Source organism: Pempheris klunzingeri, chromosome 11 (assembly GCF_042242105.1).
Source record: "Pempheris klunzingeri isolate RE-2024b chromosome 11, fPemKlu1.hap1, whole genome shotgun sequence".
In the NCBI taxonomy this organism is placed as follows: domain Eukaryota; kingdom Metazoa; phylum Chordata; class Actinopteri; order Acropomatiformes; family Pempheridae; genus Pempheris; species Pempheris klunzingeri.
This window is the reverse complement of record NC_092022.1, coordinates 25,089,386-25,104,523: the sequence shown is the minus strand read 5'-3', so window position 1 is coordinate 25,104,523 and position 15,138 is coordinate 25,089,386. Positions and strand designations below refer to the sequence as shown.

The window sequence follows — 15,138 nt, the reverse complement described above, 5'->3', positions numbered from 1 at the left end:
GGGCGGCTCTGTATGCCGAGTGCCGTGGAGGCAGCCTCTTACCATTGGACCATGACCGCCAGCCTCTAAGTGGTTCAACATAAAAAACACACTGGGTGCTGTTTCTCCTTCCACAGCCACTGAATATGCTTCTCCTGGCATTCTATTCGACTGTTTCACATGTCTAAGTGCACAATTTATTTCACAGTGGAGCTGGCATATTTTAATAAAGAAGAAAAGAAATGTGTGGAGGAGACGCATCTCACTTCTCCTACTGAGCCGTTACACTGGGTCTCCTGCTGAACAACATCATTAGTCTGGGTTTCAATGACGGGGGTGTAAATACTACATCCTAGAGACTTAAAGAATAGAATATATGCACCAGGGGCTGCGGTGGCACTTGAAATCAAGTCGGTGGGCTACAATGCCTGAGTGAGTGCAAATGGAAGTGGAAGCAGTGACTTTCTGGAAGCGGAGGGCATTGAAGCCTATCTCAAAACTCACGTTTGGCTTCCCAGCCGTCACGACTGTGTTCTTTTCTGCCAAACGCGGCTGATACACAGGAAGCCAAGTGACTCGGAGACGCAACACAAAACACAAACACTTCATATCGCCACACTCAGCCGCTGGTTTTGCGTTCATGTCGCTTGTTGTTGTGACCGAGTGACACACTGGTGACGAGCACGGATGCACACAGACAGTATTACTCATATGGCAAGAGTTAGCAGACAGTGAGGTCTCTAATAAGACTGCAGTGAAACATTCATTCATAGTAGTTACCTTTAAAATAATCAGTGGTGAGCAGCCCAGACACATGAACACATCACCAGTTAGTCTACATCAATATTCATTATGAAGGCATTCTTTCCAGAAGCAGTCCTCTTATTCAGGACACATCTCAGCCTCAGGAGGATAAAAAAGCAGAGGAAGAGCTCTTTATTGGACAGAAAACATCAATCTGGCCTTATTCATTCCCATTCATGATGCATGAACCCAGGCACTTAGGTTCTTAGCAGGCTTGTGCTCCGTGTTGTAGCTCGACAGCTAATATGGATTCATTCATCAGTTAGAATTGCAGCCTCCTCTTCCTACGAAGCATTTCCCCTCCACGTGTACATGTGCAAGTCTCTGCTGTGATAAATCATTGAGCTAAGCCTCTGCTAGAGAAGCCCGCTTCCCTGCTCTCATTTACAGCTCCAGTTATCACAGCCAACCAGCTTCCCGCGACTCGTGTGGACCCACAACACACCTCGCCTCTGCTCCATCACTAAACTAGGAGAGGTCCTCGGGCTCTATCATGGAGGTCATACACAGCTCAGCGGCTGTGGAGTAACCAGCCTCAGAGCTGGGTGTAAAAAGCCACACTTGATTTTTTTTAAAACAGTAAGCTCACCCAAATCACAGCTCTCACTTACCTCTGGTAGCATCCAGCCATGACAGTCTGATTATCGTCTCAGACACGCATGCTGCTGCCTCCAATATCACAGAGGGTTCAGTGACAACTGTTAACGCATTATCAAGTATGGATTCTGAGCCATAGTACCCACATGGGGTGGCATGAAACTGTGTAAACATCCATGGTCCCCAGAGGATGAATCCCAAGCACTCTGGTGATTCCCTGACTTTTCCTCTAGCGCCACCATGAGACTGGCATCACTTGTGTCATAACGGGAAACGCTTCAACAACTACTGGACAGAGCTGCTAGCATAGCTGCAGACCTGTCGGACGCTTTGACCATGGGATCAGTGTGTGTGTGACTAAATCTAAATTTCAGTCTTCATCAGCAAATGTCATTGTAACTGAAATTCTTTTCTTTTTAGGGTGAACCAACCCAGATGTGAAAAAGGTTAAATGACTTTGCATCTATTTACTTCTGGATCTACACTCTGCCCACTTTGCTTCTCTGTTACAGCAAATTGTAAAAGCCCCACTGGAGTCTTCCTTTGTAGCTTCCCCCTCAGTAAAGCCCATCACATTGGCGTGAACAGGCTAATGTCTCTGCTTGGCTCTCCATCAAAGAACATGCCTGGAGGAGTTGCTCTCAGACTGCCCAGGCAAAGTGAACAGCAGAGGAATTAAGCTATAAATGAGCCCGTGTTCATGTGAAAAATGTAGAGACAGAAAGAGCAAAGACTTTTAGGTACAAGTAATTAGCACATGCTACATTACTCACAGAACATGATGGTCAGCTTTCCCTTCAGATCATTTGACTGTATTCAAATATCTAGTGGCCGACAGAGATTAAACTGCAGAAAGGTTACAGGCTGGTCAGTAACAGCTGAGAGGTTCAGTTTCCAGCTGAAATGTGAATAGTTCACAGTCGAATAGTATATTAGCTTGAAATGCAAAGATTACTTGAATAGTTAACTCCACCACACACACACTCACAGGCTGCAGTGGGCGTAGCTCGGCCAGTTTTTCCCTTTTATTGCTGAAACACACGTTACTTGTGGCAGAATTACATGTTTGACTTCGTTAGCTAAGTAGCTAATACCTGAGGCTGCTTCTACATAATGTCGGGAAGATCAGCTGGATGAAATGGGACTCGGGCTGTTTGTGCCCACATCTACAGAGACCTGGCTCCACCTCAGCGCCTCCGATCAATCTACTGCTCCTGAGGGGCGTACAACTAGGTATCAGTGAAAAAGTGAATAAATATTCACAAATAATCATGGCCCATCCCTAGTCAGTGCAGGTGCATCACGTTAGTGAGGGTGCTCACACTCTAATGCTTTTATTTGGTTTTGGTGAAAGTGAACAGTTGACAGCTGATGGTTTGTCTTTTAGGGTTGATAGTACTGGATCTGGATGCAGCTGTGTTCATTGTGGAGTTTCTCTCACACCCCCATCCACTTCTATTACTGTACGCTACAGACTGATCTGTTAAAAACATGATTCATTCATCACATTTTCATTTTTTACATTTCCATTTCATATTCATTACAGTCTGTTACAGTTCATTCTATCTTGTTGCAGCATTTGTGAGTGTGGTTAGTTACTAACTGAACAATGAGCTTCTGTGACTATGGGTGGGCAATATGGCCAAAATCTTTTCTGCCACGGTAACAGTACATGTCACAGCACAGGGATTGTTCTTTAATGTGATGTGTGATCAGAGTATCCACAGCACTGGTAGAGACTCATCGGTTAACACCTTGGAAAGTCAAGTCCACGGGTTTTCCCTCTCCACTGTAAGTAGGTTAAGCCAACAAACTAGCCAAGAGATTGTCAACACGCAAATCTTCATGAATACTCAGACACACACACACACACACACAGCCAGTTCGGTCCCTGGTGTGTTTACCCTGCATTATACCAGAGGCCATCTGTGTTCCAGCAGCACCATATGGGTCACCACTAACTGGACTTAGTGATCGCAGGCTGGGTAGCTGATCTGTAGGAGGAAGACCATAACAACGCGCTTAATACGGCAGCATGCTGATCCTGAGCCGTGTGTTAGCCAACATCTGTAGCAGTAACAATTAGTCTTTACCGCTCGTTCAGTCTGTCAGCAGGTCAGTACGTGCTACAGCCTGATAAGCCCATTTACTGTCTTCAGGAGCTGACTGCACCCAGCGCTGCGCTACTATGACGTTCATGTCACCCTCCACACCAACGTATGGATGTAATCGGCAGTTTTATATAGAAAAATTAAATCCCCTTTACTTCCAGTGTTAAAAAACAGAGCCTTTCCAAAACGGTCTTCAGTGTGGATAAATCTTTAAATGCCCGCTTGAAGTTTCAGTGTGTAACAACTTTTTAAAAAATGATGTGAGCTCCCCAGGCAGAGTCCGGACTGTAGAGCAGTGAAGTTACAACCTTTAGTCGCTTTAATCTTTCCCTGTGATCGTTCAACTATAAAAAAAAAACATGGGAAAGTAGCATTTGGGGATCAATAAGTAATGAACAACATTATAAATGACAATTTGATTTTAAAATAGAAGACCAGTGGAGGCAGCTAACAGAGATAAAAATGATGAAAGACTCCAGGCCAAGTCCATTTTCAAGATAAATGCAAAAATTGATTGTTCCAATTTTTTTTACAGTCGGTGAGTGTACGTAGTAGCAGTAAATCAAACTCATTCACTTGTCTCGTTATCTACCAGTAAAACAAACGACTCTACTGTGTATTTGGGAAAATTAAAACATTGTACCATGATCACAGAGAGCAGAGGGGGGCTGAACAGAGGGGTGGTAAAACTACGTGAACCCAAACCAAAACCTTGGTTGTGATTGGGGGATATCAGTTTTTTACATGGTGCTTTTAAACCCTTGACTGAATCTCCTCAGTTGTCCCCTGTCCCGTTTGTTCGTACATGTGGACGGCCCTAACGTGGCCCTGACGTGGCCCTGGCGTGGCCCTGACGTGGCCCTGACGCGGCCCTGACGTGGCCCAGCCCTGGTTGTTTCTGTACCTTAAACATCTGTTTGACCTTCTGTCGGGGCAGGTTGACATTGAGCTTGTGCAGCAGCTGTAACACCTCGCTGATGCTCAGGCTGCCGTCGCCGTTCTTATCAGCCTCAGTGAAGGTCTGCTTCAGCCATGTGCTGACACAGTGAGTGAAGGAAAGCCAGCATGAAGATTCAGGACATTTACTCTTTAGTGAAGAGTCTATATCAGTGTAACACATAAACACAGCCTGTCACGCTTTAAAATGAAACTCTCAACCTCATATGATATTGATCGGAAAAGTCGACATGAAATAACAGACGTGCTGTACAGGGGGCAGTACCCCAGACCCCCCCTTTACTATATAAGAGAAGGATATTGGTCTCGGGTGCGCTGCCTCTTGGCCAGACTGTCCTCATCGCTGATTCCAGCCATCAGATATTTGAGGCCTGTGATCCACGTCCGCGCCTCCTCTCCAGTGCCGGACACCAGGTCCAGGGACTCCATGTGCTCTCCGTAGTACAGACTGAAGCAACAGTTGGGGTCAAAGCTGCCCTCTGCGTAGCGCTGGAAGATCTCCGACTGCTTACCCTCACACACCTCCCGGATGGAGTCGATGGAGACTGATGGAGGAAAAAGGAAGTCAGTGGAGGAAGGGAACAAGGTACATTTACCTAAAGCAGCAGTTGGTAACGTATTAAAATATTTTTTTAAAACAGAGCGGGAGGAGTCTCGTCGCAGTTTAAAAAACACATCAAAAAACACACACAATCACAGAAAGCAGTGCGACAGCCTACTTCTAATAAATATAGTAGACAGGCTTTTGAAATATTGATATTCCATACAGCTCTGCGATAGCTGACACTTTGAAAGCAGGACTTCCAGTTGTAACAGAGTACTTTAAATGGCAGTACTGCTCTTTGTACTTGAGTGAAATCGACCAGTAGAGTGAGTGGATCTCAAGATTTCGAGCTTCTTTTTACAAAAGCTCATTCAAAATAAAGCGTTTAAAAACCAATGGAGTGAAACTCCCTTCAGTATTCTACTGATCTTGAGAGGGTCCATCTCTGGCATAATAGGTGAGTGCATTGTTGTGGGCGTTAGGGACAGTTTAAAGGGGACATTGTCTGATTTTAGGCATTATTATATCAAGCATTAACATACTCAACTCGTGGAGCAGTGCCCAGAGAGCTCTGTCATTCCTTAGATTTCCCATTGACAGCAAGCACATGATAAGTACCAAAAACCATCCATGTCCAGCAGACAACCTTAAAACAAACCTTTCTCTGCCTCCTTCTCGGCTTTTCACTCACACAATATACTAGTATGAGTACATTATATATGATAATGTCATGAAGCTGGAGTGACACTGTTCTGCGGAGAAGTCCACGCTACTGAACTCAAACCAGTGGTTGTTTGCTCTCTCTATCTCTCTCTCTCTCTCTCTCTCTCCACTTTAAGGATGAGCAACTGGAACAGTGACAGTATGTCAATCACAAGCAAATAAACTACAGCGCGAGCACATTTCTCCTGAAGCACAGTGACAGACGGGGTGAAGGATACATTAGGTTACTGGAGACCAAGAAAAATGGATCAATTAAAGTAGCAGACGTTAGATTTTGCATTTAAAATAGACATTTGTATTCTTTGTTGATGTTTATGGCCAACTAATTATTACAAATATAAGTGATACATCTTGAAATAGGTCAGGGGCTGCAGCCTCTTAGCTATGCCCCGGTGTTTTGAAGGGAAACAAATGGCTGGCATCATGTATGAATGAACAGATAAAGGGTGAGAGTCAAGGGTCAAAGTGTGTTTTGCACTCAAGTGTCATTTTATTTCATATGCTTAAATTATTATGATATTCATTCATTCATTCCGCCCACATTGGCGTGTCGGCAGCACACACACACACAACAAACCCCCCCCCCCCCACACACACTCGTGGAAAATGTCCTTAGGGAAACTGATTTGCACACACATCCGTTAATAATGCAGCGCTACACCGTCTACATGCACTCACACAGCCTCCCCCAGCCTGGATGATATAGAATCAGTGGTTTTTGGGGCAGTTGTGTGTAAACAAACTTCTGGAAATGTGAGCTGCATCAACATGGGACCAGCTGCTGCTGTGCTGTGTGCTTCCATGTGGCTGCCACTGTTCTCCATCAGCCCTGCAGTGGGAGATACTACATGTGTGTGTGCTTTTCCTCACTGCAGCACTCTTATAAATGATGCAGAATTATACACCATGTATGTGGTAAATAAGGGTGAACCTCACCACTGCTGTCTGGGGTATCTAATGAACCGCTAGCTGCAGGAGAAAGATAATGATGATGTCAGCAGGTCAGTCTTATTCTGGTTCTGCAACTTCGAACCTTTGACCTTTGCTGTCAAAATGTCTACCTGTACAATTCCACTTGAAACAGGCAGCTGGCTACAGCAGGGACACCATTGTGCCTCTATTGACACTTAAAGATGTCTTCAGCTGTTACCTTTGTACACATGAACACAAACGGGTGGCCTGAGCGGCACACTGTGCATATCTGAGCATCAAGCGGGAGAATGCAGTTAAGTACATTCACTCAAATGGAACTTAAGTGCACATTTGAGCTACTTGTACCTTTTCATCTCCATTTCATGACACGTCCTTCTTCTGCTCCACTACATTTTAGGAGCAGGACTGTATTTTTATTCCACTACATTTATTTGACAGCTTTAGTTAGAGCTACTTTACAAATTAGGGAGGGGGGGGGTATCATTAGATATCTGCTGGTATTATGTCATACAATCTGTACATGAATCCATTCGTTCATCCACCCAGCATTTACACTGTGATCATAACTGGCCAAAGCATTGTGAGTGACTTAGGAGACACTGGCTGGTTTATAGATTGACGTTTTGGTTGGTTTTGCTCTCAGTACTGTAACTTCAGTAAAAAAAAAAAAACGTTGACGACACAAAAAGGATGCAATAAAATAAAACCTGGGACTAAATCCATTAATACTGTTGATTAGAAGAAAAGCTGACTGAATTGGAAGGTAGAAATAAAAGCAAAATCTCATATTTATAAAAGAAAACTAAATCACAGAGAAATAAGGTTAAACTTTTTTCTGATTAGTAACACTTTATTATCTATTTGTTGTTTGTTTTTTTGGGGCCAGAGGCGCAGACACCCGCTCAGTGTGTGGGCAGACCAGAAGCCTGCAGTGCTTTGTGTCTGTCAGACCCCTGGGTGCTCTGTGATAAGCCTCTAGGAAACATTACAGTGTTTAAACTACTGTATCCTCCTCCAGTGACCGTCCGTCACTCCTGACCAACCATGTCCAGGTGTAGAGCCACGGTGGGGGGGGGGGCTGCTCAGACTACCTGATGTGTGAGGATTAAGAGAAATGAAGTAATGCTCTGATGTGTCAAAGTAGCTTATAGTACCTGTTTTACTCAATTCACTGATTTAGTTTTCACCCCCCCCACCTACAACAAAGCCCCAACTGTTCTGATCTGCCCAGGACGTGTGAGCATGTGTGTGTGTGTGTGTGTGGCACGTGTGTCTAAGATACTGTTTGGGCAGATTAAAGCTGATGAATAATTAAGTTGACTTAAGAAGCTTATTAAATCCAGGGCTACGGAGGAGGGAGAGCCACAGGAAACGGAGCCCTTAAGCCCCCATGAGACGCCCAGCCATACTGTTAGCTGCGGCTAAGAAGCTCCTTCTATTCAAAAACACTGCAGGAAATGGCTTTGGTTGCTGTGCAGGGAAATTAAATGTCCAGTTTTAAATGACAAAAATACTTCCAGCCCTGATCGGAGGAAGAATCAAAGCTAGCAGAAGGGAAAGCCTGAAAAACACAAACAGATGAGCAACAGACAGCGGACCATGATGATGAGTATAAAGCTCTCTCTATGCTCCTGTGCATATTCTAGTCAGTGTACAGCGTCTTTGGGCAGCATACTGAACCCCAAACTGCTCCTGCAGGGGAGGTTAGTCTCCCCCTGATGAGCTGGTTGGCACCTTGCAGTGTGGTCATAGCGCTGTGAGTGGTCCAAAAGACTAGAGAGGATCCAATATTCTTTTCAGACTGTGAATACAACTAAAATATGCTGAGTCTGCCCCCCCTTTATGTCCCCTTAACATGCCTCACATCAGTAATAACCATTAGGAGTAAATGGTGGGTATTTTTCCTCACTGTAAAACGCTGTCTGCAGAGTTTGGTTCTGTTCCTTTAACCACGTCATGGGACATATTGAATACTTTTTGGCTAGTTGTCTAACATGAAATGCACTCTTTGGGTTAACAGTAGCTGGTGCACCCACTCAGCATCTGTTTAGAAAACAAGCCACTGCTCGGGACTCAGTGAGGGAAACTATGACTGGTAACATTCAATGACAACATGGCACGAATGGCTTTCCATAAGCTGGAACTATGAATACACTGATGAAGAGGAGTACGCTGGAAGAAAGAAGGCGGCACTCACTCTTTGCCTTTTCATTCTTGCGTGAGGGCCTCCAGCGGATGCAGGACTTGTGTTCGTCCAGATAGAAGAACCGCACCAGTCCCTTGGAGCCGCCGCGGAGCTTCACCATCTGGGTCCCCATCTGCATGGCGCTCATACATTTCTCCACTGGAGGCGAGCAAGCAAGCCGGACAGAAGAAGAAAAAAAAAACATGTCAAAAGGGAAACTGCTGGAGTGTGCAGCTGAAAACACTGAGACAGACAAAAATGTGCACACATACATCATACATCATTCAACAGACTCAGCATGTGTGTATGTATTTCCACAAAATCCCATTAGGGCTCTCGTGCAAACCGCAGCTATTTACTTAATACACTCTCATGAACACACAGCAATGCAAAGAAAAGGCATTGGATATGCCCGTCGCTGCCGCCAGGGCTTGGCTCGTCTCGTGGGAGGACGAGAAAGGGAGGGAAGATAGACGATAGCGAGGGGCAATTTCTCCACGAGCGGCCCTTTAACAAGATCTCTACTTCACACCGTAGACTATGACAGAACAGCAGGAAAAAAAAAAAAAGAATCAATAAACCAGGAGCTCTTTTCTGATGTGAAGATTTATGTTGTTGCCTAAATTTAACAGAGCTGCTTCAACACCTTCCAGGAAGGAAATGACACCCAAAGAATCGGACTGGCTTTGATGTAGAAAAACAGCCAAGCCTCTACTCTTTGTGTCTTTGCCATTATTTTGGGGGCAGAATGTGACAGCTCCTCCACAGGACGCTGTGGAGGATGGTGTGGTAATGAGCGCCGGTCTGGCTGCTGTGGAATGCCACAGGCCCCTGGGCTGGGGTCACATCCGATGTGGCCATATCATCAGTTATCAAGTCAAGAGTCGCATCCAATCAAACAATTCCCCGCAACACGCAGGAAATCAGGTCAACTCAGCAGGCACAATTTAAAAAATGTTAGCAGATCACTGCCACACATGACATCCAACATGTCTGCTGCCTCATACATCTTCATGTCAGTTATTTCTGTTTACGGCTAACGTGACCGGACAGGCATTGGTCCCGTCAGCCTGACGCAGCCACAGATGTTAGAACAGGCAACATGGTCACAGTCAGGCCCAATCAAAGCATCAAACTGCCCACTCCTCATGACGCTGGGACCTTTGAGACGCTGAAAAACGTCTACATTGTTGAATTTCACTAAATGAAATGAAGATTTTCATTTCTAATCTGACCCAGAAACACAAGCGAGTGCAGGTTAGATCCTTTGTGACAAATCTGATGAATCTTGACAGCTTGAAATAAATGATTTGAATCTGGATCTAATTTTGACCTGAACATAACATACATCCAAAATATCTGGTGTGTAAGTAACCAGCCAGCAGTGATGGGTTGCTCTAATTGAGCATTGATTTGGCCCGGCAGTGGAGAGCTCATCCCCAGGCTGCTGTTTATGTAGGTTAGTCCTGCGGCTCTGACCTCTGCTATCCAATTCCTGCTCAGGAGCACATCAGCAAAGTGCACAGCACCAATGTTAGGCCAACAGTACATGCTAACACAACACTGCTTTATTAGACTGGGTGGCTTTCTATAGGTTCACACAGTCCTTTTGGCCACAACAGTCTAATCAGAGCACATCTGACATCTTGATGTTGGTTTTTAATTGCAGGGGAAGGCAAGTTCTCTTTAGTGAGCAAATTACAAGGATAATTTCTAAGTGCTTAATAAGTGTAAGATCCATTTAGGTCCACAGGCTCAGAGATTAACAGACCAGCAGAGGTACATTAAACCAATGTTTCTCCACAAAACATGCAGGCCAGAGAGGCCAGGACACTGTTTTAAACAGCTTTTTATGAGGCCAGTGCACATAAGAAGAAAACCAAACTGATCACATCACACTATTTCGTGTTTGCTAGTAGACTTTGTTAGTGATTTTGTGTGGCCTTTAACATTCAGCTGTCAGATGAGCACTGAAGCGGCTCACACACTCCTTTAGAACTGCTTGTCACAAGGTCGAATAGCCTCAAACGGCTCAAACCTCGAGACTTTTTTGACACCAGCAAACAAAGTGTCCAGAGCAGCCGGTACTGAAGGCTGGTCCGGTCAGATGTGATGTCAATCACGACACTGCCAATATTGGACTGCATTTTATTCAAAGTTCTTACACAACTGCTTGTTTTTAGACAACATTTAACATGCTCAATGTGTATTAAAAGAAAAACAACCAAAGACATTTCATGAAACAATGCATCAAACTATAAATGTAGTATTTGTGCTGTGTGGTCGGCACAAGCAGTAAAACATTTCAGATGATACCCTGAGACACACAGTCTACCTGAGCAGCATGTGTGCATCATGGAACCTGTGGTTTTTTTATTTCAGTGTCCACGTTGACAGGTTAGAGCAGCCACACAGCCCGGGGGCAGCACAGCTCAGGTGTGGCTCATCCTCACCTCATCATTTCTTTCCGTGACATGTTGGTGCAGTTCACAGTAAAAATAGACGGTGAAAATGATCTGCAAAAGTCATATTGACATCAGATCAGCAACATTATACACCTCTCACAATGGGAAGGCTCCTTAATATTATACATTCATGAGCAGAATCTCTTGCTGACTAGTGTGGAGACATGAGCTTCCAGCCCAGCTGCTGCTTGCAGATGATCAACATAACACAGCTCCTCCTCCTCCTCCTCCTGAAACACAAGCTTTACTCCACAGAGCTGAAATAACACCACATTTCTGGGGGTTGTCTCACGCTGCAAACATGAGCAGTGACTGACATTAGAGACTTCTGCTGTGATTAGTCAGGGTGCAGTAGACAGGAGGAGGACAGGATTAGCAAATATGACAAAAAGTATTATTGTATTATTAAAATATTGAATGAATTTTACCAAATGCTGCTTTAATAACGACACACCAAATCCTAAACCTCATTCCTAACTAAAGTGAATGAGGACGGTAAAATCATTCAGGGAATGTGTACATGAGCCATTACACAGAACACCTGAGCAAACCAATTATCAATACAATTTGTGCGGTGCCACAATACAGAAACAAATGATCCTCAACCAATTGGCCCTTAATGATTTTACAGCTTAGACTCTTTCATGCTACATAAGTGCAACATGGCTGTGGAGCAGCTTTTATTGATTTCAAGGGAAGAGTTATTTCTGTAGTTGCTGGCTGACTGCAGCGCCTCATGCCCTGGCTGTAACACAGCTAAGGATGTGCACTGGGGAGGAGGCAGGAGTCCATGAAATTAGCTGCTGTCCAACTTTGGTTGGAATGAGACTAGAGCATCCTGACTGTGCAGGCTCCCGGGTCAGGATGGCACACGGCTGAAAACACTCCTCCTGACATCGATCCACGTGGCTCTTCATCCTGTCGAAGATGAGCTTCATGTGCACACTAACAGCCATCAGTGTCTCCTGGCCAACATTTCCATCTACTGCTGTTGCTGTCTGCGTCCAGAGCTCCGTGTTGGGCCCCACTGACTTCACCGACATGAAAAGGAAACTGTCCGGGGAGACTGACCGCCGGGAAGTTACGAGTTCCTTTTTTGCTCTTTTGTCAAATGTTTGATTTCACCAGTGCAGCAAGAGGCTGAATCTAATCAAAGAGTCTCGTTTTAAAGTGGAGCTCCAGTTGTGCACAATTTCATTTACTCACGGATGAGGAGGCCATGTTCTGCTCACACTCCCCTGCCTGCCGACTAAAAGGAGACATGTTTGCTCTTGTGAGGCAGCTGGCTGTGTGTGGGAAAGCCTTTGGGAAGACAACTAACGTCTTCCTGCTGTACTTCACTAAGGAGTAGGTTTGTAAAAAGTAAAAGCTGTCAGGGGAGGCTATTGTTGTCCAAACTGTACTTTAGAGGTCAAACACTGTAACCCACTGCTAGAGTACTAAAGCAAGCAATGCAAGCCTTGACAGAACAACCCACAGACAGAGAGAGACTCCACATAGCACAAACAGTGGTGAAGAAATGCATTTGACCCACTGCTGCCCACTGGAAAGGTCAGTCATAGCCTCAGTAGTGTGGTAGGCTGTCAGTCACATGGCCTACAGTAGGTTGCTATGGTAATACCTCAGCCCCCCAGGACCAGACCAAATAAAGTCTCTTTGTGCAGACTGACAGAGCGTCGGCAGGCTGAGCCTCCGGACCAAGACTGGCTTCTGGGTCCCACCGACCGCACCAAAGACCAGACCGGCTCTGCTGGGCACCTTCCTGCAGCACACAGACACCGGGCTGCGTAACAGTAAGACATTTATAGGTGACACATTTGCAGCCCTGGTGAGAACACTGTTCCTCATTATTTCCTCTGTGACACAACGTTGTCAAACTGTTTTAATACTTTCTGTTCTAAAGGTGATCTAAAGTGAAAAATGCAGGTGCAATTAACAGTAACTGATGACATTTCTATGAGCTGACGGCAAGATCGTCAACACAAGGAGCACCTATTAGTTACAAATTCACTATTTAAAGTTTCCTGTGTGCTCTGAAGCAGCAGCACATACACACAACATGGATGGAGGGAGACAAAAGTGGAGCATGGTGCACACAGAAAGGCAGAATACTCTTTACCAGTGGGGGGATCTACGCCCGTTGCCATGGTTACAACATCAGATTTAAAGTGTGTGTGTGGATGAGAAGAGGATGCCCATTGTGGGACTGCTGGGTGTTAACAGGGTGATCAAATGGCTGAAAACAGGCTCAGATCCTCTGCCAGCTTCATTCATTAGAGCACACATGAAGGCTGGCGAAGGATTGTGGTTATGGCAAATGAGTTTGGTTAAGGAAGGCAAACCCAGGGGGGGGTCATTAACTCATTCCTGAGTGTCTCCAGAAATTAGGCCCATTGTGCATAAAAGATAACATGACTCTTTAAAGACATTAAAAAAAGCACCAATGTCTTGGAAAGCTTCACGTGTTAGAGCTGACCAATCAGAGCAGACTGGTCTTTTCAGGAGGGGGGGCTTAAAGAGACAGGCGAGGTAGCAGTTTCCCACCCAACACAGCTGAGGCTGAGGCCAGGTATTATGAGAGGGTGTCACCTCATGACGTGGCAGGCTGACCTGGGTGGCTGCTGCCTGCTGCAAGTGGCACAATATGGGCCAAGCAGAGTCAGCTCCAGTCAGGGTACCAGGTTAAGCCCTGGGGGATTGTCTGGACGCCATATGTTGCAGCCGCACACACACACACACACACACACACACGCACACAGGTGATTCCATGGTACAGATGGTCAATTTGCTGACGCTGGTCAGCTAAGCTAATGAAGACTGACATGGTGGCAGTGTAAAGGTTAAACACAGGGAGCCACTTTGGGTCCAACCAATGAAAATCTGTGTCTGTGTAATGACTGCAGATCAAGGCAGAAGAATTGTTTAATATCTTATTTAGTGAACGGTCTGATGAGCAGCTCTGGGTGGAGTCACATAACGATAAAAGCTGTCCGATAACGGTGAATGACAGGAAAAAGATGAAATGTCCCTGTAAATAAACCAACCATCTCACTTCAAACACAGTGGGAGACGAGGTCTCACTGGCCGTCCGACTGCACCAAACACAACAAAGTAGAACACAAAGAAGTGTTAGATTTCATCTGGGACTTGGTGTGTATTGTCACTGTAAGGAACTTAGGCTTGAACAAGCAAAGCTTAAATCAGCAGCTTTTTTTGGACTTTTGGTATTGTTAATCTAGACCTCCTCAGAAGGCTGAGCTCTCTACTATCCAACCAGTCTAACTCTACTCAGCGTATCTCCCAAAGCTTACCCATGTAGCCAAGCCTCCACTTGGAGAAGGCCATTATGCTGTTGCCTAGCCAGAAGAACTCGTCCACCACGCCAGACACAGAGGGCAGCTCCTGCCTCTCACGCCGAGCCCCCTCCTTCTGTTTGTCCTTGTCCCCCTCTGAGGAGAAAGCCCCTTTAACCGGAGGTCCAGGTTTATCTCCGGTGGCAGCTGTGGCAGTGGGACGCATCATGGCTGTGGACATTGGGCCGATGGGGCAAAAGCTGTTCTTCATGGATGTGTTCATTTGGAATAACTGAGACTACCAGTTGCTGCCTAAAAGTCAATGGGTTGTACCAAACAAAAATTCATTTGGGACGATTAGATATGCAAAATAAGCATTTACCTCATGTACTGTGAGGTAATTCTTGATTCTTAATTATTCCACCTCTTTAAAAACTCAGATATAATCAGCAGCACCACTTGCTGGTAGTTTCCTTCTTTTGTCCAAAGCAGATTCCAAAGCAAAAAGGCCAATAAAAAAATCCTCTCAGCCTCCGAATGGTGTCAA

The 15,138-nt window shown here is 45.3% G+C and overlaps 1 protein-coding gene across 1 annotated transcript in view; it reads right to left on the bottom strand.

Annotated features, from left to right (window-relative positions):
• Positions 1-15,138, bottom strand: part of plch2a (phospholipase C, eta 2a) — a 136,518-nt gene that overhangs the window by 32,420 nt on the left and 88,960 nt on the right. Inside the window, exons 2-4 of the mRNA XM_070839161.1 lie at positions 8,846-8,992; positions 4,750-4,993; positions 4,396-4,525 (exon numbers count right to left, since the gene is read on the bottom strand). Of these exons, the coding sequence (XP_070695262.1) occupies positions 4,396-4,525; positions 4,750-4,993; positions 8,846-8,992 (521 nt within the window). The remainder of the gene's footprint in view (positions 1-4,395; positions 4,526-4,749; positions 4,994-8,845; positions 8,993-15,138) is intronic.